Here is a 22773-nt window from a genome sequence, read left to right as displayed (position 1 = left end):
TCTTCCTTTGGCCTAAGATTGGGTTTGGTGGTAACCAACCTTGATGATGTTGTTTCCAAGCAAGTAATGAGTTATCTTTTAAAACTTATGATGAGAACAAGTGATTTTAATTGGACTTTAACAATGACTGTTGTGTCTAAATAGAAACTAGTTGGTTAGTCAGGAAACAGAATTATCTTTACACTTTGAGTAAATTTGAAAAGCATGTTTAAATGTAAAGATCATGTTCAGTAGAGTTTGTGTGATGCTTCTGCCTCCCTTCTTCCCTCACTAGTCAAGAAAACTTTAAATTTTCACTTCATAAAAGAAGAAACTTCCTTTCTCTGTGTACAAATGTTGTAGAGTCAGTAAAAGCTGTATCAGTGCATTAGCCAAGGACCTTTAATAGACACTTAGACTGAGACAGTCACATTGTTACAACTTTAATGGCCATCTTTCTATTGAAAGATAATTTTAAAAAGCACCCAAGTGCCACAGGCTCCACTATAGTAGAAAAAAGGAAACAATTTGTCCAAACCCAAGCTCCTAAAATACCACTGGAAAATAACTGAGTGGATTTGCTGTGTGGTTGTGCTTGTACCAAGACTAATTTGTTGCCAGATGCTTTTCACATGTCATTTTTCTGCTCTGCATTTTTACCCAGCTCTCACACCTCCTCAGGGACACCCCAAGCAGAGTGTACCATGTTTGCTGTGTACATGTATTTGTTACTTTTTCCTCTCCACATGATGTTTGGGGTCTTGGGGTTTTAGCTGCTTTGATTTGCACGGGGTGTAGACAAAAGCTCTCAATGTGCCTTTAGTTCCCTTTGCCTTGTGTCATGTCGGAAGCAAAGCACGTGGCTCTGGAATACACGACTTTAAAGAGGTTTTTCTCTTCTGAGAGAGCAAAGGCACAGCACTCAGTTCACAGTGTTGTGCTCCCGTTTCAGGATGCTCTTGCTGCCCTGGCTTTTTGCTTAGCTTGTTTTAATTTCTCTTTTGGCAGCTGTTTCACACAGCTAATTCCACATGTCCCAGTGTTTGTAGGCATGGCTTGGAATCAACAGCCAGTGTGAGCAACACAGGGGAGAGAAGCTGAGACCCCCAAACTTCAGGGCAGGGAATGGGGGAATAATGGACTGAGCTCAATATGAATGCACTTTTAAATTTTAAGTGAAAAACAGCCTTTTTTTTCAGAAAGCAGGCTGGTTAATGGGGCCAGCTCTTTGGAAATGTGGCAATAGCAGCAGAAGACAGAAACAGTGATAATTTGTGAAAAATATCCTAGAGTAGGTCACTGATAGTGGGGAAAGAATCTATCTGTCTATCTATCTATCTATCTATCTATCTATCTGTCTGTCTGTCTGTCTGTCTATCTATCTGTCTATCTATCTGTCTATCTGTCTATCTATCTATCTATTTTTAAATATAAGTCACTTTGAAAGGGAAATAAATTATTCTTATAACCTTGAATCTGGGGGGGGGGAAATTCTTTGCAGAGAGAGTACTCAGGCATTGGAATGGGCTGCCCAGAGAGGGGGTGGATTCCCCATCCCTGGAGGTTTTTAACCTGAGCTTGGCCGTGGCACTGAGTGCCATGATCTGGTAAAGGGACTGGAGTTGGACCAAGGGTTGGACTCGATGATCTCAGAGGTCTTTTCCAACCCAATCCATTCTATGATTCTATGTCTTGCTTTAAAGGCTTTTAAAACAATTCCAAGTTGTTCTGTTGTGTTCAAACTGCACAATTTCTACACAATACAGGGAATAGCAGATCTAACCCTTTGGGGAAATATCTTTGTGCACCAAATTGGATCATCTTCTGAATACATATTTAATGCCAAAGCTGTTACATTTCAGAAGATGAAACTTTGTGGTTCTGAAAGGATAATCTAATCCATCTCTCAACAGGTTATATGAAGGCAAAGAGCAAACTGAATTTGAAGAATCCATGAGAAGACTCTTTGAATCCATCAACAACCTGATGAAAAGCCAACACAAAACTGCCATTTTGTTGCAGGTTGGTGTGTGCTTGGAAAGCTGGTGGGTTTGGGGGTTTAGATGGGGTTTATTTGTGGGCTTTTAATTTTTGTTTTTGTTAAATCAAGGAAAAGATGCTCTTAAGAAATTTATCCAGTATGTCTCTAGTTGTCTAATAAAATTTTAAGCCTAGTCTGAAAATATCAGGAGAAAATACATTTATAGAAATTTTGTTAATCTAGTGAGCAAAAGAACAAAACACAGATGCTGGATTTTTTCAAGTTATCTAATGATGTGAAGCCTCCAGGGGGATCTGGATGTTTAATTGTTGAGTTTCTTCAGAAAATGCTAAACAGGGATTCCACCATCTTAGTCTGAAAAGTGAGCTTTGTTGTATCAGTCTTTTGGAGGTAAGGTATTTAAAAACTGAAAATAGGACCAGGGTTTCCCATGCACATCAATCTTAGTTCTTCTGGCACTTTGGAATCTGGTATTTTAAAGGAAATTAGGAAAAGAGCTATTGATATCATTAATATAAAATAATTTGTATATAGCTTTGCATTAAGAGAGAAAACTCTCAGGGTTTTCTGTAGAGCAAAAAGCAGATTTTTTTGAGCAGCTGTAATATTGATGCTTTATACATTCTTTATTATGAACTCAGTTGTTTTTATTGGGCTTCAATTTGCCTCTGGCTTTTTGTTTTGATTCCTTTGGATGTGGCTTGGACTAGAAGTGGAAGCCAGTGGGAAAAGCCTGGCTTGAAAAAAAGCTCAGGTGGCTGATGCTGAGATTTGTGTTATCTGCCCCTTGGCACGGAGTGTGGAGGTGCAACTGCACAGGAGCTAAAAAGTAAATACTGTTGCAACCATGATTATAGCCATGGTCTAAATGCATTTGAAAACCACCCAAATACACTCTGCCATTATGTGATAATTCTGCAAAGGCCTTCCTGGGAACAGTTTGTACATTTGAATACTGCATCAGAAGCAGGAGGAACTGGGGAAGAAGAAAAAGCATCTTTGAAGGAATACTGGAGAGTTTCTATAATAATGTTTGCTCTTATGGTGCTTGTGGCATCACCAGGCTAATTAAGGGCTGGATTTCAGAGGCTGCTCTTTGGGAGAGGAGTGCCAGGTCACTGCACTGCACCCTGCCTGGGTCTGCAGTGGCTGGGTGGCATTGGCACCTGTGTTCCCTTTAATGACCCTCCTGAGAGGAACAAGAAATGGTTGTAGAAACTCTTTTGCTTCCCTAAGTGTTGCTGGGCACATGGCTGGGGCTGCAGTGTGGCTGCTGCCTCTGGAGGGGCTGGGGCTGGGGCTGGGAACAGGGATGTGGCAGTGCCAGTGCCAGGGTGGCACTGCCCACACCAGGGAGTGCTGATTGCGCTTTCTCTCATTGCCACACTTGTATATTTAACATTATTCTTAACAATACACCTGTTTAGCAAAGCTGTATCTTTGCTGATGCTTGTAAGAAATAGCAGAGCCTTGAGAACAGACCTGAGCATCTCGTAGAAGGACTAAAGGAAAGCAATTTATGCTCATTTTAAGCAGCATGTGGGTGACTTTCAGAGGTAGCCTGGCTACTGAACAGTTGTGCTTTGCTCAGCAGCATATTGAAAATGAACATGTTGCTTTCCTAATGAGTGCTGCCAGTTGTGGAAAATGGGGCCTATTTATTCATAACCATGAAGCAGGATTGGGGTTTTAGGTATCTAAATCTGTACCAGGTTGTCTTGGGTGGATCAAAACTGCCACACAGGTACTGTGAGGTTTCTTTATAGCAGGAATATTTTATGGCAGATGTGAAATACTGGTTTATATCCCAGCTTTGCTGTTGTTCCCACTCCTGGTGACTCACACAGCTGTGTCTCTGAAAGGAGCCTGCAAAGACATTGCTCTACATACAGTAAATAAAACCTGCTGCTTTAATGGGCCAAAATCCTAACAGGGGAGGCACGGAATGAGTGTCCCACTGTAGTTTAGTGCTGGCTGCTGGAAATAAATTTACTGGGGAAACAAAACTGAAATTAATGCTCCCCTAGTTTATCATGAACTCCACAGGCAGAGCAGCCACTGCCTTCACAATGGACAGGGCCTGTTTCTGTGCCTGTTTGCTGCAAAATTCCATCATGATGCTCCAGGTTCCTGCTGGATCCAGGCCAGAAAAATGGACATCATTTCTGGAGAGATGGAAGAGAAAGGAGTAGGAAGAAATTCTTAAGTCTGCCTCTCTGCCTAAATCCAACACTGATTTCCCTTGGGGAGTTTGAGATGACAGTGATGGATGTTGTAGTGGCACAGAAGCCACTTGGCAGAGTGAGGGGGGTGGTTGTTCAGAGGTACCACAGACACACAGGACTCCAGAGCTGCTCCACTTGGAACACCCAGAGAGGAAATTCAGAGAGTCTGCCAGGAAAAGAGAGGACTAATCAGCCCATCAAACCAGGCTGAAATCTGTCACAGCTGAAATTATCACTGATAGGAATTAAAGTGGAACATAGATTGGTAGGGTCAATGTGTTCAAGTAGATTATGGTCTGAAGATATCAGAAAAGAAAGTTTTAGGAGCCCTGAAGAAAATTAAAGTAATTGGGTTTCTCAGGATGTTGAAACTTTGAATCTTAAAATTAACTAATTTGCAGAACCTTGGGATGTGAATTTTTAGCTCTTATTTCATCCTTCGTTGTCCAAATATCTATCAAGTTTAATTTTACAAGATTTAAAGAATTACTTTGAAACCTGAATTGTCTTGGTCTCTGCTATTTTTTTTGTGTGTATTTAACTTGGAACACACTATTTTAGTCAGTAGTAATTTCCCAGTCACTTTTACTGACAGAATCATACTCAGACATGTATTGAATATTAATTAACTCAGGAAAAGATTGTTTATAAAATTACATGTTATATGGAACAGCCCAGTCAGTGCCAGAAGCACTTTATTGTTTCAATTCAACTTTATCTACTGAGTGATATCTTAGTTTTTAATCTGTTAAATGCTGTTTAAATTTATATAAAGTTAAAAATCTTGTTTTTCAGTCCCTTGGTCTAAAACTGACTGAAGGGGAAAGAGGCTTTGACTTGTAGTGCCTGAGCTTAGAGAAGGGTGAATCTCCAGTTCTGTTTTGCAGAGCTGTTCATATAAACTTTCAACAGCTGAAGACTGAATTGTTAAACTGGAATGTACATGTTAATCCAAATTAGACTGGGAGTGTTATAAATTCACTAGTCCAAGTATCAGTGTGTGATGGGAAGGAATTTTTTTACAGGTTTTTCCTGTAGTTATTTAAAATAATAATTTCCAAACTTACACTGACTTTCTGGTGGTAGCACTTCCCAAATAATAAACTTAAACTTTCTTGGATTTATTTTGGAAGGGGTGATATTCCAGCTCTGCTGAATTTGTTGCTTCTCTGTAGCCATTGCTGCTGGATTTTTATAGTTTTTAGAGATATATTTTCATAAACTCTGTATTTCTGAGGGACAGACTCCTTCAAATCTGGAAACCTGGCAATGAATTTCCAGAACCTGCAAATAGTTTGGGGAAGGAGAATCTGGGGCTGAGGAGGAGCAGGGAGATGTCAGAACCTTGTTTTCTTTTCCTTAACACTCAGGGGGGAAACATCATTTTCAGGAGCCACATTTTGTATCTCTGTAAATCATCTCATGTTTCTGGGAGATAAAACTGCCTGCATGATTTTTAAATTCCAGATAATGTGTTTTTATGAGGCCGCACTGCTGACTCCTGGCTTGTGGGCTGGGTGTGCCCTTTCCCTGCCCAGCCTGTGCCCTCAGCCTTCCTGCACAAGCCCAGCCCTTCCTCCTGTGCCAGCTGTTCTGCTCCCAGCTGTACCCTTTCCCTGCCCAGCCTGTGCCCCTTCCTGCACAAGCCCAGCCCTGCCTCCTGTGCCAGCTGCTCTGCTCCCAGCTGTGCCCTTTCCCTGCCCAGCCTGTGCCCTCAGCCTTCCTGCACAAGCCCAGCCCTGCCTCCTGTGCCAGCTGCTCTGCTCCCAGCTGTGCCCTTTCCCTGCCCAGCCTGTGCCCTCAGCCTTCCTGCACAAGCCCAGCCCTGCCTCCTGTGCCAGCTGCTCTGCTCCCAGCTGTGCCCTCTCCCTGCCCAGCCTGTGCCCTCAGCCTTCCTGCACAAGCCCAGCCCTGCCTCCTGTGCCAGCTGCTCTGCTCCCAGCTGTGCCCTCTCCCTGCCCAGCCTGTGCCCCTTCCTGCACAAGCCCAGCCCTGCCTCCTGTGCCAGCTGCTCTGCTCCCAGCTGTGCCCTCTCCCTGCCCAGCCTGTGCCCCTTCCTGCACAAGCCCAGCCTTGCCTCCTGTGCCAGCTGCTCTGCTCCCAGCTGTGCCCTTTCCCTGCCCAGCCTGTGCCCTCAGCCTTCCTGCAGATGCCCAGCCCTGCCTCCTGTGCCAGCTGCTCTGCTCCCAGCTGTGCCCTCTCCCTGCCCAGCCTGTGCCCCTTCCTGCAGATGCCCAGCCCTGCCTCCTGTGCCAGCTGCTCTGCTCCACCCCCCAGCACACAACATTTGCCCCCAGATGGTCCTGCCTGTTGCCAGTGCCAGCTCTGCCCATCCTGCTCCCAGGCACTGACTGCACAGAGCAGAACTCCCAAAGCTCTGGGTGCTTTCAGAAGCCTCATGTGTTCAAGGTCGTTGCAATTTAAGGAGAAGAAATTGCCTGTGGCATTGAAAAGAATGAAAATAATGCAATCTGAAGGTGCTGCCTTTCTCCTCCCCTCCTTTCCCACACGATTTTGACCCATCCATGCTGCTGCAGTAGATTCTAAGAACTTCATTCTGTGCATCTCTGTACAGTTTTCTTCTGAGAGAACAAGGCTGGAAAGGTCCTGACAGTGATGTTTGTTTGTTGTGTACAATTGGAGATGGCACAATAACTTGTTCAAGTTGCCTTGATAGCAAGTAAAATTAGATTAAGAAACACAGCACCCATGATTTCTTTGAATGTACTTTTCATCTCATGGGTATTGGTATTTCATGAATATGTATAATGTAATGCTGCAAAAGAGGGCAGCTAAAAATAAGCCTGGGCAGGAGTAAAGGTTAAAATAAATTTAACAGTACATTGTATATGTAAGAAATAATTTTCTGCAGTGCTGTGGGTTTATCTGTTTCCTGCTCAAAAAAATAATCTCTTAAGGTCTGAAGAATGCAGAACATCTTGTACTGCTGACTAGGAGGGATTGATGACTTCATTAAGGGCAGTGCTCAGTTGTGTCCACAGTGCATCATTTGAAGCAATTATTGCAAATGAAACTTGGGAGTCTGGAATAGTGCAGGGATACAGTTGTTATTGCACTTCAGTTGGTGCTGCAGGTCCTTCCCACTTCCCTCCTCAGGCAAGGGCAGAATGGAGAATATGAGGAAGGCAGAGCCCAAGTGTCAGTGGGGCACTGTCTGAGTATTCTGGGGCCACTGCTGGGCCTGCCCTTCACCAAACATCTTTCTCAGTAACTGAATTGCTGTAAAATAAAATTCGGCTACTGCTGCTCCACAGTGTCTTCATAAAGAACTTGTTGCTTGAAGAGTGAGGAACAGCACATTGCTGAAGTAAAATGGAGCCAGGATGAGTTTCTGGCACAACACAGGGGGTTTCAAACTGCCCCAGGGTTTCACAGGTTGTTTAACAAAAGCAAAACCAACCAACTAACTAAGAAAAAACTCCAAATATTTCCCCCCCCAGCCTGCTTCAAGGAATTAATAATGGTTAAATCAGCAGAAGATAGTCCTTTGTTCAGGAGGCAACAGCTTTTAAACACTCCTATCATAAGATCATAGAATGGATTGGGTTGGATAAGACCTCCGAGATCATCAAGTCCAACCCTTGGTCCAACTCCAGTCCCTTTACCAGATCATGGCACTCAGTGCCACGGCCAGTCTCAGTTGAAAAACCTCCAGGGATGGGGAATCCACCCCCTCTCTGGGCAGCCCATTCCAATCCCTGAGCACTCCCTCTGCAAAGAATTTGTTTCTGCTCTCCAATTTCCCCTGGCAGAGCTTGAGCCCATCGTGCCCCCTTGTCCTATTGCTGAGTGCCTTTCCAGGTTTGTGTTTGAGTGTGGGATGAGGTTGCAGATGAATGACTTTATCTGAAGGTACCTTAAGCCAGCACTGAGCCACTTTGAAATCCTGTATACACCCTTGCTGCAGGTTTAAATTCTTGCTTTTTCACTCCAGACCTCAATAATAATTTATTTTTAATTGGCTGCTGCAGTGGAAGCTTATATAAATAAAATGATAACTTTATGGGGTTTGAAAAGCCTAAATGAGAGCCCAAGAAAGCTGTGCTCTGATTGACTTGAACCTTCCTACCCTCAGCAGAGATGAGGTTTTCACAAGGAGCTTGCTGTGTAGAGGCACAGAGAAGGACTGAGCCTGGACAGGCTTCTGTCAGAGCAGCAGTAGAAGAGTTCCCATCACTGCAACTTAGTTTACAGCAAAATGTTAGTAGGAATTTACACCCTAAAACTGCCCCTTGAGGTGAAGGACTGCAAGTCTGTCTGTCTGGATATCAGCCTTCAGTGTCAGTGATGGCTCTGAGCCTGAACATTGGGCTTGTCCATGTGAGACAGTCATGTGCCTCTTTGTCACCCTGCTCAGGGTAAGGCTTGATTGCTCCACTGCACTGTCAGAATATTCCTCAGAATTTGAGAGGAAAAGATAAACTATGCCAAAGTTTGGCTGGATGGTTGGTTGAGGACAGGACATCCTTTTTCTTTTTTGTAGAAAGTGTAGCTTTGGTGTGGGTAGGTGTCTGTTTTCCTGACTTCTGCCTCCTCATGGCACCTCTCTGGGCTGGAACTGATGCCAAGTATGATCAAAGAGCTGCTTTGGTCAGGGCTTGCTTTACATATTTGCATTCTAATGGCACTTTTAGTGGTCTGCAAGAGAATATTATCTACAAAGACCATCTTAACCCTTCCTCTGGTCTGCAAAGGGATTATGAACCACTTGGTCCTGCTGAATTTAAGTTCCTCTGCATATCCTCAGCATGAATCACAGAATGGATTGGGTTGGAAAAGACCTCTGAGATCATCAAGTCCAACTCTTGGTCCAACTCCAGTCCCTTTACCAGATCAGGGCACTCAGTGCCACGGCCAAGCTCAGTTTCAAAACCTCCAGGGATGGGGAATCCACCCCCTCTCTGGGCAGCCCATTCCAATGCCTAATGAGAGCCCTTGGGTGACTCTGTGGTGACAATAATGTCCAAATGGCATGCAAAATTTGAGTCAGAGAAGTCCAGCTGTATCAGTTTGCTTTGTCTTGTGCTCTGTATTGTCTGTGCACTGAGCACACAGCACTAACCCTCTGTGTGTGTCCCCCCAGGTGGCTGCCTTGAAGTACATCCCCTCAGTTCTCCACGATGTTGAAACAGTCTTTGATGCCAAGTTACTGAGGTGAGCTGCTTGTCAACATTTCCTGCCTGTCAGCAATGAATCCTTAGTGATGAGTTTATGCCAGCAAAGCTACACTGATGGAGCCAGTGATGGAACCCCAGGCACATGTTTTTAACAGGGAGTTGTCATCCCATTTAAATAATGTCAGAATTCATTCTGGTGGCCAATACTCACACAGTAACTCAGTAACTAAAATAAGCCAATGGAACAACCAATTTTTTTCTCTTCCTCCCTCCCCACCCATCCCTGCAATAAACTCTATTCCAGAAAACCAAATCTGACTTTAACAGTTTGAAAAAAGATCTTTATTTGTCAGATCAGGATAAATTACCTCCATAGCACACAAAAATGAAAAGTAATAAAGTAAACGGAAAGTAATAAACATTTGTAATCACAGCCAAAATCTACTTCATTCTGATCTTTTTACTCTTGAAAGTTTTCTTTGTAACATGATACTGGTCCCTTGTCAATATTTGTGATATATAAGTAAATATAAAAGTGATAAATGTTTAAAACTACTTGGCCTTTTGTGCTTTCTCTCTGCCTTTGTTTATTCATGAGGAATTTGGATTCTTCTGTATGGTATTTATGACACTTTTCTTTCACATGCAGCCAGCTACTGTATGAGTTTTACACTTGCATTCCCCCAGTGAAGCTGCAGAAGCAGAAGGTTCAATCCATGAAGGAAATAGTCCACAGCAACCTTTTCAAAAAACAAGGTAAATACAAAATGCCTTCCAGGCTTAAAACAAACAGGTGGGAAAATGTTGACTGCTTAATATCTTGTGCCATTCCCATTTGAAATGGAGTAAAACCAGTCCTGAGGGGTGTGAGCTCTGGAGGGGATCCCCCCCCGTTCCCATGGGCTGGTTTTTGTGCTCAGTGATTGCCAGCCCAGAGCAGGGCATGGGGGCTCACTGGGGGCTTTGCCTGGGATACAGGGGTGCCTTTCCTGGGATCCAGTGCCCAGGTGGGGAAGCTGCACATCCTTTGAACCCCTTGGAAGGTCCATAAGGAAACAGGAAGATGAAGTGAAGCCTTGTGAACACAGCTGTTACATAAGGACCCTGCCTGGGAAGAGGGCAAAAAATCTCATTGTCTCTCCCATCTTCAGCTGCAATGCAGCATTTCCAGCCAGAGGAATTAGGATATTTCTTGACCTTTAGCAGAACTTAGTGTCTTTCTCCACTCTCAGGAGTGTTAATGATACTGAACTGTCTGTATCAGCCTCGTGCTGAGTTTCCCTTCCCATTATCACAGAAGGGAATGTTTGCTGGAGGAACACTCAGGGAGGTCAAGTTGTCCATGGCTGGCTCCAGCCCCAGGGTTGAGTGTTCTGTCTCCTCTCCTGGACCAGCTTCTCTCTCCTTGCTGAGCAGACAACCTTCAGCACCTGAGGCACACAGCCTGCTCAGGGGAATGTTGATGCCTGTTCTGTCATAATTTCAGATTCTGACAATTTATAGATAATATTTGAGTGACTTGACAGTACAGCAGTGAGTAGGAAATAGTGCTGAGTGTGAGAAGATTGAGAGGGGATTGCTTTGCTCACCTCATTCTGTGCTGCCAGGAGAGGGATGCAGTTCTAACTAGCCAGGACAGATAAAAATTGCACTTTATTTTAAACCCTGTGTTGCATTCTATTGAGACTGAAATCTATACTGTAAACTTTAACTATAAGCTGTGTCTGTTGTATTTGGAGACCATTATAGAATTCTTGGGGGGAAAATGAAGAAAATAATGTAATTGGTTTTATTGTTTGGATTAAATTGGCTAGTATTTTAAGCTATATTTATGTTAATAGTTTCATGGTCATCAGCTGTGATTTTTTTAAACTATATATAAGATTCACAGTTGCTTGAATTGGTGAAACTTAAGTAGCTACAGCTTAGATATCTCCAGACATTGATCCAAGCTATTAAAAGCAGATTCAGCTAATTAATTTACAAGCAGTTCTAATTCTGTAGTCACAGTTTTCTCTATAGTTGACTGTATTTCTGTTTTACAAGCAGGGTCTGATATATCACTTCATTACCAGTTGCTTTTACTGCTGCTGTTTCTAAGATCAGAAGTGCCAGTCATGCTTTTATCTGTGCTGCTCGTGGTAACATTTAGACCAGAAGGAGAAATATTCTCTCACAAAACTGAAACACTCCTGGGTTAAAATAATGCACTCACTGCAATTCCTGATCCTGCTGGAATTCACTCACCCTGACTGTGGTTAATGCTTAGAAAGTAAGTGTAAGCCATAAACTTTTTTTAAATTTTTTTTTTGGCTCAATGATTTTTCCTGAAAGAAATTTGTTGCCTTGGAGTGCAGTTGGCTGGTTCATAGATCAGGAGTGCTGGTCAGCACAGCAAATCCTGTGCTTGTACAATAAGAAATAAAGCCCTAATAAAGATCCAGAGGGAAAATTGTTGAGCATGCAAGAACTCGTGTACTCCACAGTTCTATTCACTTATGCCTTGTCCTTTTTTTTCCATGTGGATGGTCCAGAGGAGAAAAAAGTGGGGTTTGGATTCCCAGGAAATTTCCATTATAGTCTGCTTAGTGTGGTGCTGGTTTCATGTGTTTAACAGGCCTTTAATGCAAAATACTCTGCAAAGCTTTTAGTGCCTGCAGATAAATAATAATAATGGATTGCTGGTTGCCTGTCAGAGCAGCTTGTCTGATGTCTTCAAATATGTAGCTGGTGTATTATATTGTGGGAACTGTCTGCCTCAGAATGCACTGGGAATTATAAAAAGGGTACATGTATTTTGTTTCTGCAGTTTTTGGGGAATAATGAATAAGAAATTTTGCTAAGAGGATTTTTAATTCTGAGGACCTTTTATAAAAGCAACAAATGGTTGGTTTCACATACTGCTGACCAGATAATTAATACATTTTCATTTTCCCCAGACAGGTAGGTAGGGGGTTAGTTTAGTCTTCAATTTGGAGATTAAACCCCTGTGTTATCCAAACCCTCTGTGCTGGTTTTGTATCCTGAGTATCTGAGCAGCCACAGCCCCAAACCTGCACTAGGAATGGGCAGTTCTAATTTACCCATTTGGTAAAATGGAGAAATTCACTCTTTGTTCATATGCTTGTGGTGATCACATGTGCAAAAGCTCCCCTAAAATGTTTTTAAGAGCAATATTTGGTATAAGATTATATAACAGTGCTTATAATGTTCTTTTTGGAAGAGCCTGAGGAAATGGATTGTCTGGGGTTTTTTATACATTAGTTTAAAACAAGAAAAGTCCTCTGAAGAAGCAGTTGTACAAGGCAGAGAAATAAAGTTGAGGTCATATTAAAATGAAGTTAAGACACGTCCAGTTTGTTTTAGCCTTATCATGACATATTCCTTCAGCAATATCATGACTTATGTCATGGTGCTGCTATCCAGAGAGTATTCTTGCCAACTAACAAATATTCATGTAAAGATTCTACACTTCAGTATTTTGACAAAGTGACAGAATAAAACAGCTTCTTTTTGGTGTCACAAGGTTTAGAATTGCTGTTATTTAGAGTTTAAGATGACTCAACATGACAATTTCCCTTTTTTATTTATTTTTTTTTTAATTGCTGGGCCAGGCATAGCTTTTCCTCACCCTCAGTGCAACCCAGTCAGATCACACAGACTTCTGCAAGTATATTTTGCTTTTCCTGTGACCATCCCATGAGGTTGTTGCTCCTCTAACACAGTGTGGCCATCTGAAAATGTTTCTGTTGCCTTGATGGTGTTCCCCAAGTATCTGTTGGGCCATTTAGTTTCTCTTTTTGGTAGTGATTCTTACACCTTTCCTCTCACCCAACCTGCCCTTACATTGCTAATGGCAGAAAATCATCCCTGTAGTAATTTCAGGGTGGGTTTTTTTTATCTAACTAATAGATTTTGATTTCTCTGTGTTTATGTTTTCTTTTCAACCTTCATGTTTTAATTACCTGACAGGAAAATTCCACAACATGTTTAAGTTGTAGACACTGAAGGATGTGAAAAGACCAACACACAATTAAGTATCTTTAATATCATTGTGGGTATGAAAATGTTCCTGCACTCTGCTATTTTAATGCTGTCAACAGTAAATAGCAAACAATTGTTTTTTAATTTACATTGCTGTGGTTTAAAATAGAGAATTCCAATGCTGCTTTTTTTACTCTACATCAAACACAATTGATTTTAAAATTAATTGGGTAGAGAATGAACAGTGTGTAGGGTGTAGCTGGTGCCTGATTCACTGCTGCACTCAATGAGCTGGAAGGAGTGAAAGCACATGTCGTCCATCAGAGAACAGGCTCCAGCCTGGTAATTAAGCTGAGATTGCCAACAGAGTCATTAACCAAAGTTCACATTTATCTGGAACAGGTAGCTTTTGTTTCTGCCATGAATATGGAATATATTTAACTACACTGCTAATTACTGTCTATTAATTCGTGTTTCAGATTGTCCATTTTTCCTCCAGATTTCTGTATTTGGTCTCCTTCAATGTAGTTCATTGCAGTTCCAGTTCAATTAATTCACATCCATTCCCAGTGGTGCTGTCTTTGTAATTCCATTGGATTCCATATGCTGGCATTTCTATTCTCTGACCCATTGAGATTCCCAGACTTGTGAAAACATGGAAATGTGTTTAAAAAAAAAAAAGCCAGTGAAGTTTGTCTTTATTAAATAAGTTACAGCTGAACCTGAACCTGGAAAGCTGGAGGGTAAACTGAATTTATTAATAAGTATTCCCAGGCTTTTTCTGCCATGAATATGGAATATATTTAACTACACTGCTAATTACAGTCTATTAATTCATGTGTGTTTCAGATTGTCCATTTTTCCTCCAGATTTCTGTATTTAGTCTCCTTCAATGTAGTTCATTGCAGTTCCAGTTCAATTAATTCACATCCATTCCCAGTGGTGCTGTCTTTGTAATTCCATTGGATTCCATATGCTGGCATTTCTATTCTCTGACCCATTGAGATTCCCAGACTTGTGAAAACATGGAAATGTGTTTTAAAAAAAAAAAAATTAATAAAAAAGGCAGTAAAATTTGTCTTTATTAAATAAATTGCAGCTGAACCTGAAATTGGAAATCTGGAGGGTAAACTGAATTTATTAATATTTATTCCCAGGCTCTCACTCTGGGCTCCTGGCATGGAGTGGTTTCATCAGAGAGGAGGCAGGTCCTGCTGCTGGGACTGACCTTCAGAGGCCCCCCAGCACTGCAGCACTTTTAGCAGCCTCTCAATTCTGTTGCCAGGGGGTTTGTGGAGCCATTGATTTCCTGTTCCCACTCTGGAACTCCAACCCAGTTCACAGAGTTTTGGCAGCTCAGGTGTTTGAGGGGCTCAGTGCAGGAAGATGAATGTTTTTTTTTCTTGCCTGGGCACTTCCAGCATCTCATTTGGAAACGTTTGAACAGGACGTGTGAGCACAGGAACAGATTTTTATGCAGTTCTGTCCTCAGACTATTGTGTCTTTTTTTGGTCAGAGGACAAGAAATCTTAATTTTTGGCTCTTCCTTTCGGATCACTCGATATTTCTTTGTTTTAAAATCTCAGAGGGAAAGAAATGGTTTTCTTGTCCTGTATAAGCACCTCTAATGGGATTTCAGTCTCATTTATAATGTAAGAAACTGTCTCCTGTCATACATCTTTCCTTTGTACAGTGGGATCTCATGGATTGTTCTCCCTCTTGTGAAGAAGTTTTGTTAGAATTGCTTCATTTCTCTGTGAAATGCTTTCGAGGCACCACAGTTTGTTGCTGGGTTGGTTTGTTTTTACAAAACCTATTGCCAAAATTCTGTGTTTGAGAGATCAACAAATTAAGGGGTAGCTGTTCACAGATCACAGGGAGTTTTTACTGTGGTGGGGCTGAGTGGATGGTATTTGGAGGGAGATGTTCACTCTGAGCTGGCCATGGATATTCACTGACATTATGCTGAAATGTGTAAATGGCTCAGCCCTGGGAGAATTGGGTTTTATTGGTGTGAAATGAATATAAAATGCTTCAACTTATGATCAACTGTGCATTATTGACAGTGCTGCTTTTGACAGTGTTCCCTGGTGGTCCCTCCCAAGGAGGGGGCTGTGCTGTCACTGAGACACCTCCTGCAAAGGCCACAGACTGGAAGTAGGTCACCCAGATGGGCACTGGCAGGGTGGCACTGGGGTGGCACTGGGGTGGCAGTGGAGCTGCAGCCTCTTGGCTCGAGCTGCAGGTCCTGTCCCACCATGGCATGTCCAGCATATGCCAACCTTGCTGCCTTTGGAAGGAGAGCAGCACAGACATATGTCAGCACTGAGGGTTAATATGCCACAAGAAATGCCAACACTGTAGGAATGCTTTTTCCTCCCTCTTTGTATTTTACTGCTGTTTAAATGAGAGGTATTTGGACACACCAAAATTAGCTTGATTTCTAATGCTTTGTAGGCATTACTGAGTTTTACCTGTGAAATAGTTTATTTCATTTCATTACTTGAAAATTATTGGGAATTTCTGTTGCTGATCTTGTATATTGTTTTAACCTTCAGGACTGCTAAGAAACTAGTTTAAATCTAAGGAGTCTTAATTTCTGATAAAGCACCTTGGAGTTTAATTATTATGCTCAGAATTAAGTTATAGATATTGATTTTAACATTTATAATCTTGAGGGTTTGTTCCCATGAGTACTTAAGCTAAAGGATTTTGTTTTCTTTTGTTTTGGTTTGGGTTTTTTTTATTTTTTTCTGTGATTTTTCTTCCTGCACTGTTTGCATCACAACTTCTCAACGTTCTCAAATGTTTGAGCATAGGAGATTGTTTGTGCATGTTACTCCCCTGTGTTTAGCTCCTGGGGAAAAAAATCAAAATTACTCCCTGTTCATAAAATCCTTTAAAATGGTTCTCTATAGAAACAAAGTATTTCCTGTAGATTTGATTTTTATATTCAGCTTTTTCATTTCTTGGCTTTTCCCCCAATGGTATATTACCTTTAAATCATCTCTTCAAATCCTGTATTCTTTTTTTGCCAGTTGTATTCCTGCAATATTTTGATATGGATAAGGATGACATAAACATATCTGTGGGTATCTGTTTGCATATATTTATGATGAACATTTGTAGATTAAAGCCATTCCTTTGTTTTGGGGGGAGTAAGTGACGTGCTCGTGTTGCTACTGGCAACTTTTTGTTAGACTTGACTTATCATGGCGTTTTTCAGTTCCATTTGCAAGAAATCTTGTTGTTTGGAGGGAAATCTAAACCAAATTAGGTGAACTAATTTTAAAAACAAACTTCTAAAAGTATGTGTAAAGCTTGGTTGAAATACTTCAAGCAGAAAAGAGAGAACAAAGTACTCCAGCAGTTGATATGACATGGATTGTGTGTCAGTCAAATGACATGTGGAAGCAAGCAAGCTGGAATTCATCAATATTCACAGAATTATGGAATGGCCCCTGGGCTGGAAGGGACCTGAAGGCTCTAAGTCTGCCAGAGAGGATGAGCTGCCAACCTGTGTTCCAGGCAGTGACTGCAGGCTGCAAAAGGCACTGAGTGCTGAGAAAGCTGGTTTGGCTCCAGCAGGGGCAGTGCTAGAAGTTCTGGCTGCCTTGGAATCCCTGGCATCCCTCAGCTGCCATGGGGGGTGGAGAAGCTTGGAGACAACCCCAGCTTTGGGTTGTTCCCCAGCTGTGCCTGCTGCAGGAGGGGCGTGGGTGCTGGTGCCGCCCCATGTCCTGTTGACACACCATGTGTGCCCACCTCACAGACCAGCTGTGCTTCTCCCTCCTCTATGTTAATAATAGATTCCAGGAGGGAAAAAGAATTTGCCTCTTGTAGTGCTGTCAGTCAGCAGGTGACCTGTGGTACCCTCCCTTCTCTACACTGGGAAATTGCAATTTAGGTTTAGCAACAAACAAAATATATGCCATTTTCAATTCATTCCTTTTGGGCTTCCAGCAAAGAACTGAATGGCAAATAGCAAGGAAGGAAGGCTGAATAAGAAGATCCCTGCAGCTGGGAACAGGTGTCCTCTGTGAAGCAGCACAGTGCTCTGGTTGAGCCCTGGCTGCCCTCACAAGCCTCTCCTCATTGCAAGAACATTGTTCACTGGCTTTATTTTTAAGGCTTTGTTCTAAACCTGTATTCAGATGACACCTATGTCCTTATTAGATTGGCATGCCAGCCTTTCAGTGGGCATGACGCCATCCTAACAGATGGGTATGACTAGAGGCAAGCCAGGGAATCAGGAGGAGTATTTCCTAAGGGAGACAAAGTGGTGTTAAATCTTTATTACCATTTTGGCTGCACATAGGAAGCGTTCAGCCCGTCTGTGATTTTTGCTGAAGGAGACACAAATGTCTTTTGTAATGACATTATTACCTTAATGACTTAGGAGTGTGAATTTCACTTACTTGGTACATAAAAAATCATTAGGTACCTCCTGAAGGAGAATAAGCTGAATGGAGTGGGTTCAAACAATCCCAACCAAACCCAAAATAAAAATCATATAACTGCTTAATCTCTGAGAATGAATCTCCCTGTCCTTACTGAGGGAGGTGCTGCCAGGGAACTTATCCAAGAAGTGTGTTGGAATTTGGGGTTGATCAGTATGTACAGTACAATGTCTTTTGAATGATGAAGAAAATGTGAGATGCTCAAACCACATGCGGATGTTTGGTGTGTTCAAATAAAGTTTGGGGCAGCCAGGAAAAAAAAAATAATCAGAACTGTTGGGGTGTTTCATACTTTTGAACATTAAGGAAGAGGAGATGTTGTTGGCAATGTTCTCACTCATTTATCAAGCAGTGAAGAAAGCAGCTGGTACTTAAACCTGTGTCTGCTCCCCTCCATGACTCTCCCTTCTCTGGTTTGAAATGTCTTGGGCCATGGGAGGAGATGTGGGTCTGTGAATTGCTTAATCATAGACTTACAGAATCATTTAGGTCAGGAAAGAGCCTTAAGATTGAGCCCAGCTGTAAGTCTAACTTTGCCAAGTCCCCACTAAGCCATGTCCCCAGGGTTCAGATCCACATGTCCTGTAAATCCCTCCAGGGGCTGGCACTCCCCCACTGCCCTGGGCAGCTGTGCCAGGGCTTGGCAACCCCTGAGGCAGCTTCTGCTCATCTTATCGCTGGTTACTGGAGAGAAAAGAGCAAGACCCACCTCTCTTCAGCCTGGCAGGGAGTTGTACAGAGCCAGAAGGTCCCCCTGAGCCTCCTTTTCTCCAGGCTGAGCCCCCCCAGCTCCCTCGGGTGCAGGGGATGGGCACTGCCCTGGTAGTGCTACCACACCATTCCTGAGCCAGGGCAGGTGCTTTCCTGCCCACCTGGGCACACTCTGGCTCATGTTCAATAAACTCTTCTTTGTCCCAGGATGGTAGAAGGATTTGGGGTTTTTTTAATGTTTTATTGAAATAGTTTTAGCCAAGTTGTCAAAGATACAAAGGCAGGTTTATGTTTCCCTGTAGCTTCTTTGCTACAAATACCGATCTTTTGCAATTGCTTTGATTGTATGTGATCTTCAAAACCTCTTGGAAGTGCATCCTCACATGGGATGAGTTTGACAAGTAGAGATCTTATAAAACCTGATTAATTTTCCTTTTCTTCTATTTATGAATAGTATCATAGAAGTACATGACATAATTAAGTAATTCTCCTGGGTTAACTGGCAAGCTGAGTTGATCCAGGAGCTGGTCACAAAATAGGCATGTAGCCTTAATTTTAACCAAAGCAGTGAACACAACAACAACAACAACAAAAAAGGATAAAATTTGATTGCTAAAATATATTGCTTTTTTCATATTAATATCAGTGGTAGGTTTCTTTAAAAAAAAAAACACAAACAAACAAAAAAACCCAAAAGCTAAGGCTAGTTAAACAACCTTTGAATTTCCATGTAGCTTGACACTGCAAGGTTGTTCCCCTCTGAAAATGCACTGTAAGTTATTGACCAGCTACACATGTAAAGCCCTTTTAACAGATTCTCTGTGTATCCAATATGGATCAAATTTTAATTTATATTGCAAAGTACAACAGGGAGTACTGAACTTGCAGAGTAATTAGCTCTTAGAACTGGAGGAAATCAATTGTACCTTCTGCCCCTGCTGTTCTCTCAGTGCCACAGGAAAGTTTGGGCTGTGCAAGCAGCTCAGCTTTATCTGTGTTTAGGAAGAATGGAATGGCTTCATCCAGAAGACAAATTATATCACAGATGTCATTCTTTCCCCAAGACACGTGTGTGTTTGTGGTTTTTAAAGGAGTTACAGACAACAGCAGGCATTTTCATGGTGGGAGGAAACCTTGAATGGTCTCTGACCCCTGGCCTGGAGCAGTTTTAGTTCAGGGATGGTGCTCCCTCTCCTCTTTGAGGTGTCCAGCACAACTTGTGACTCCTCATCTCTTCTGTTCTTGCTGACTGTGGATCAAATGAGTATCACTGGAATGAGAAATCAGATTAATGCAGTGATTAATATACCCATAATACCTGACCTGGGCAGTTCAAGCCTCCCTGACATCCGATCCCGTCAGAAGCTCAGCAGGGTCAGCCCCGGATTAGTACTTGGATGGGAGACCTCCTGGGAAATGCCGGGGGCTGTAGGTTCTAGTCCTGAGGACTTCACTGTCCCTGTCCAAGCTCGCTCGGCCGTGGCAGATGAACCTCAGGACTGAAACGGTGGGGCCAGTTCTGTGCACGCTGAGCCTCACCTAAAATGCACTGCACGGGCTGGAGGGGCTCACCCACGTGGGGACAGCCCTGCCCAAAGCTTTGTTCGCGAAGCTGAGCCACACACACACACACACACCCCTGACCTGAAGGCCTGGCTTTCTATTTTCTATGAGTACAAATTCAAACTGAACTGTAGCTAAAATACAGCCTTCCTCTTGATCAGTGACTTTGCTCAGCCTACTCTCGGACTTTGCTTTTGAAATAAAGCTCATTAAGTATAGGGGTTTATTCTCCAGTTGCTTCCTGTAACTTTTAAAGCAACCCAAAGGGAATTTTTATATTTGCTGGCTGTCAGGCAGTTCAAAGGGACATCTTAATAGCTTGAAAATTGAGCTGGATATTATTTTGGAGGAGTGAGAGCACTAAGTATGTTTATCCTGGCGGATGTGAAACTGGTAAGTGCATATAATGTTCCATCCTCTTTGTGAGAGGTGGAAAGTGCCTGAGATGTCACAAAACTTGATGTCACTTTGAACTTGGCTGTTAAGAACAGGCCTGTTCCCATAGCACACCCTGCTGATGTTTTTAGAAGTGGAAATGATTTCAAGGCACTATTTTTAAGAATGGTAGTTATGGGGAAAAAGTTGCCAGCTGAATTTCCTACATATTGTTGATTTGGAATCCTACATATCATTGCAGATTAATTAAAGGTTGGGTGTGCTGGATTCTTCATCTTGGATTTAGTTTTAGCTGTTACTGTGTCTGTTGAAGATGGTTGGGGTAATAGTTATGCAGCCTTATAAAAAGTGTATTTTACCCACAGCAGGTTTAGAGCAGAGAATTTGTGACACCAAATGTTGCCACGTGTAGACACAGATACAATGCAGTCAGGTTTGTTAGGTCAGTGTACTGGATCCACAGTCCTACAGGAAAGATGGGGGTTAGGATGTGATAAACCAGCATATCCTGCACACAGAGAGTCTGGAAAGGAGCACAGGGATGGGGCAGGAGTGGGGATCAGAAAAGAGAAATTGTGTTGCAGACGTATTTCCATAGAGGTTTAATGTGTGTGAAACAGTTTTTATGCCTCTCTGGAGATGCTGTGCAAATGCTATGGATCAAAATGACAAGAAATAGGTTTTTCCTATCTGTCTTCAGGGTAATGAGTTTGATACCATCTCTTCTGATACAGGAAACCTTGTTGCTGGAGTCTGTGGATAAAAATGTTACAAGCCCTAAACCCATCCCAATTTCCATGTACAGGCACATATGTAGAGATGTATCCTCCTTACTCTGAGAGTCTCTTTATTTTCCAAAGCTTCAAGATCTCATAGTCTGCTACAAGTTTTTTCTTGTGTTGTGGCATTTACTTGGTATGTTCTGCTTCTGGCCAGAGCAGGTTGCTCCAATCAGGTCTTGAAAACCTGCAAGGACAGAGGCTGTGCAGCCTGTGAGACTGGGATGTAACTCAGTATTTGTGGGCTTCCTTCAATTTAAATAAGGTCAATGTATGCACAGCTCTTGCTCTTATAGGCCTGATGGGCCTTTCATTAAAATCTGCATTCTTTAATGTGCCTTTGGAAGGTATTCTTCAAAATTATGGACATACACATTCTGTTGCTGTTTGTCTTATTTTCAGAAAGAATCAGTATAATTTTTTTCTTACATTAAAAGCCTGGCAGAGCTGAAACACAACTTATTTCCAGGTGCTTTGTACACAAATGAGTAATTTCCCCCAAGTGTTTGGGATAAGCTGAACAGCCTTCAGAATTGAACTGAAACAAATCCCTTTTATCGGGAAGTTGTGGGTTTGATACAGGAGAAATATTGGTGACTTATAAAAATATCCCAAGAGTTTTGGAGTATTGCTGAGGCACAACTGGAAAACCCACAGCTCCACGTTGCTTTGAAGCACATTGTGTCCCACTGTGTGCAGGAGGGTTTAGGTGGGAGCAGGATTTGATTGATATTCTTAAGATAATTTGCTTTCTTTCAGAATGCAGGGACATTCTGCTCCCTGTGATCACAAAAGAGCTGAAGGAATTGCTGGAACAGAAGGAGGAGCAGCAGCTGCAGGTCCAGGAGAAGAAGTACTGTGTGGAATTACTCAACAGTATCCTGGAGGTTCTGAGCTGCCAAGACCCTGTGAGTACTGATGGGGATGGAGATGGCCCAAGGCTGTAGTAAGCCTGAGCTGATGAGGTGGTAAATTATTGATTATGATTAATCTCATTTAAATTTTTAATACGAGTCAGTGGCAAATTGAACTTTCCTCCTATTTTTCATAAACTCAAATTAAAGAGCAGTTGAGGTATTAAAGGTGAAGGACTGAAGCCTGAGCAACCCAACCAAGCTGAAGATGTCCCTGCTCCTCACAGGGTTGGATTAAGTATCCCTTCAAGGTTCTGTCCAACCCAAATTACTTGATGATTCTGTTTTTATTCTAATGATTCAGAAGAAATTCCAAATTTTGTTTTCTTTCCCTTATAAAAACCCTTGTGGTTTCTGAAAGAAATGCTTTCCACTGTATAAATGTTGTAGGTATGGTCTCCATTCTCAATAATGTCTGTGTAAAACAGATTATTCTTTACTATGTTTCACTTGGAGTCTGTAATTTCTTTCTCAGGCTCTGGAAATTTTGGAGCACTACAGAAAATGTGATCTGGGTGGCTGGGTTTTTTCTCATTTGAGAAAATGTTGAATTAATTTCTTAGCTCCTCACTTTTTAATGGGCAGTAGGTTATTCAATGAAGGTTTGAAGACTTTATTATTT

At 42.2% G+C, this 22773-nt stretch overlaps 1 protein-coding gene across 2 annotated transcripts in view; it reads left to right on the top strand.

Annotated features, from left to right (window-relative positions):
• The window catches only part of DOCK2 (dedicator of cytokinesis 2), a 184486-nt gene that overhangs the window by 43753 nt on the left and 117960 nt on the right, over positions 1-22773 (top strand). For both annotated transcript variants that reach the window (XM_071569841.1, XM_071569840.1), the window contains 4 exons: positions 1893-2001; positions 9311-9381; positions 9994-10100; positions 21997-22145. In XM_071569841.1, the coding sequence (XP_071425942.1) occupies positions 1893-2001; positions 9311-9381; positions 9994-10100; positions 21997-22145 (436 nt within the window). The remainder of the gene's footprint in view (positions 1-1892; positions 2002-9310; positions 9382-9993; positions 10101-21996; positions 22146-22773) is intronic.

The sequence above is a fragment of the Pithys albifrons genome, chromosome 15, assembly GCF_047495875.1.
Source record: "Pithys albifrons albifrons isolate INPA30051 chromosome 15, PitAlb_v1, whole genome shotgun sequence".
NCBI lineage: Eukaryota > Metazoa > Chordata > Aves > Passeriformes > Thamnophilidae > Pithys > Pithys albifrons.
The sequence above is the reverse complement of the archived record's forward strand: the minus strand, read 5'-3'. Positions and strand labels throughout refer to the sequence as shown.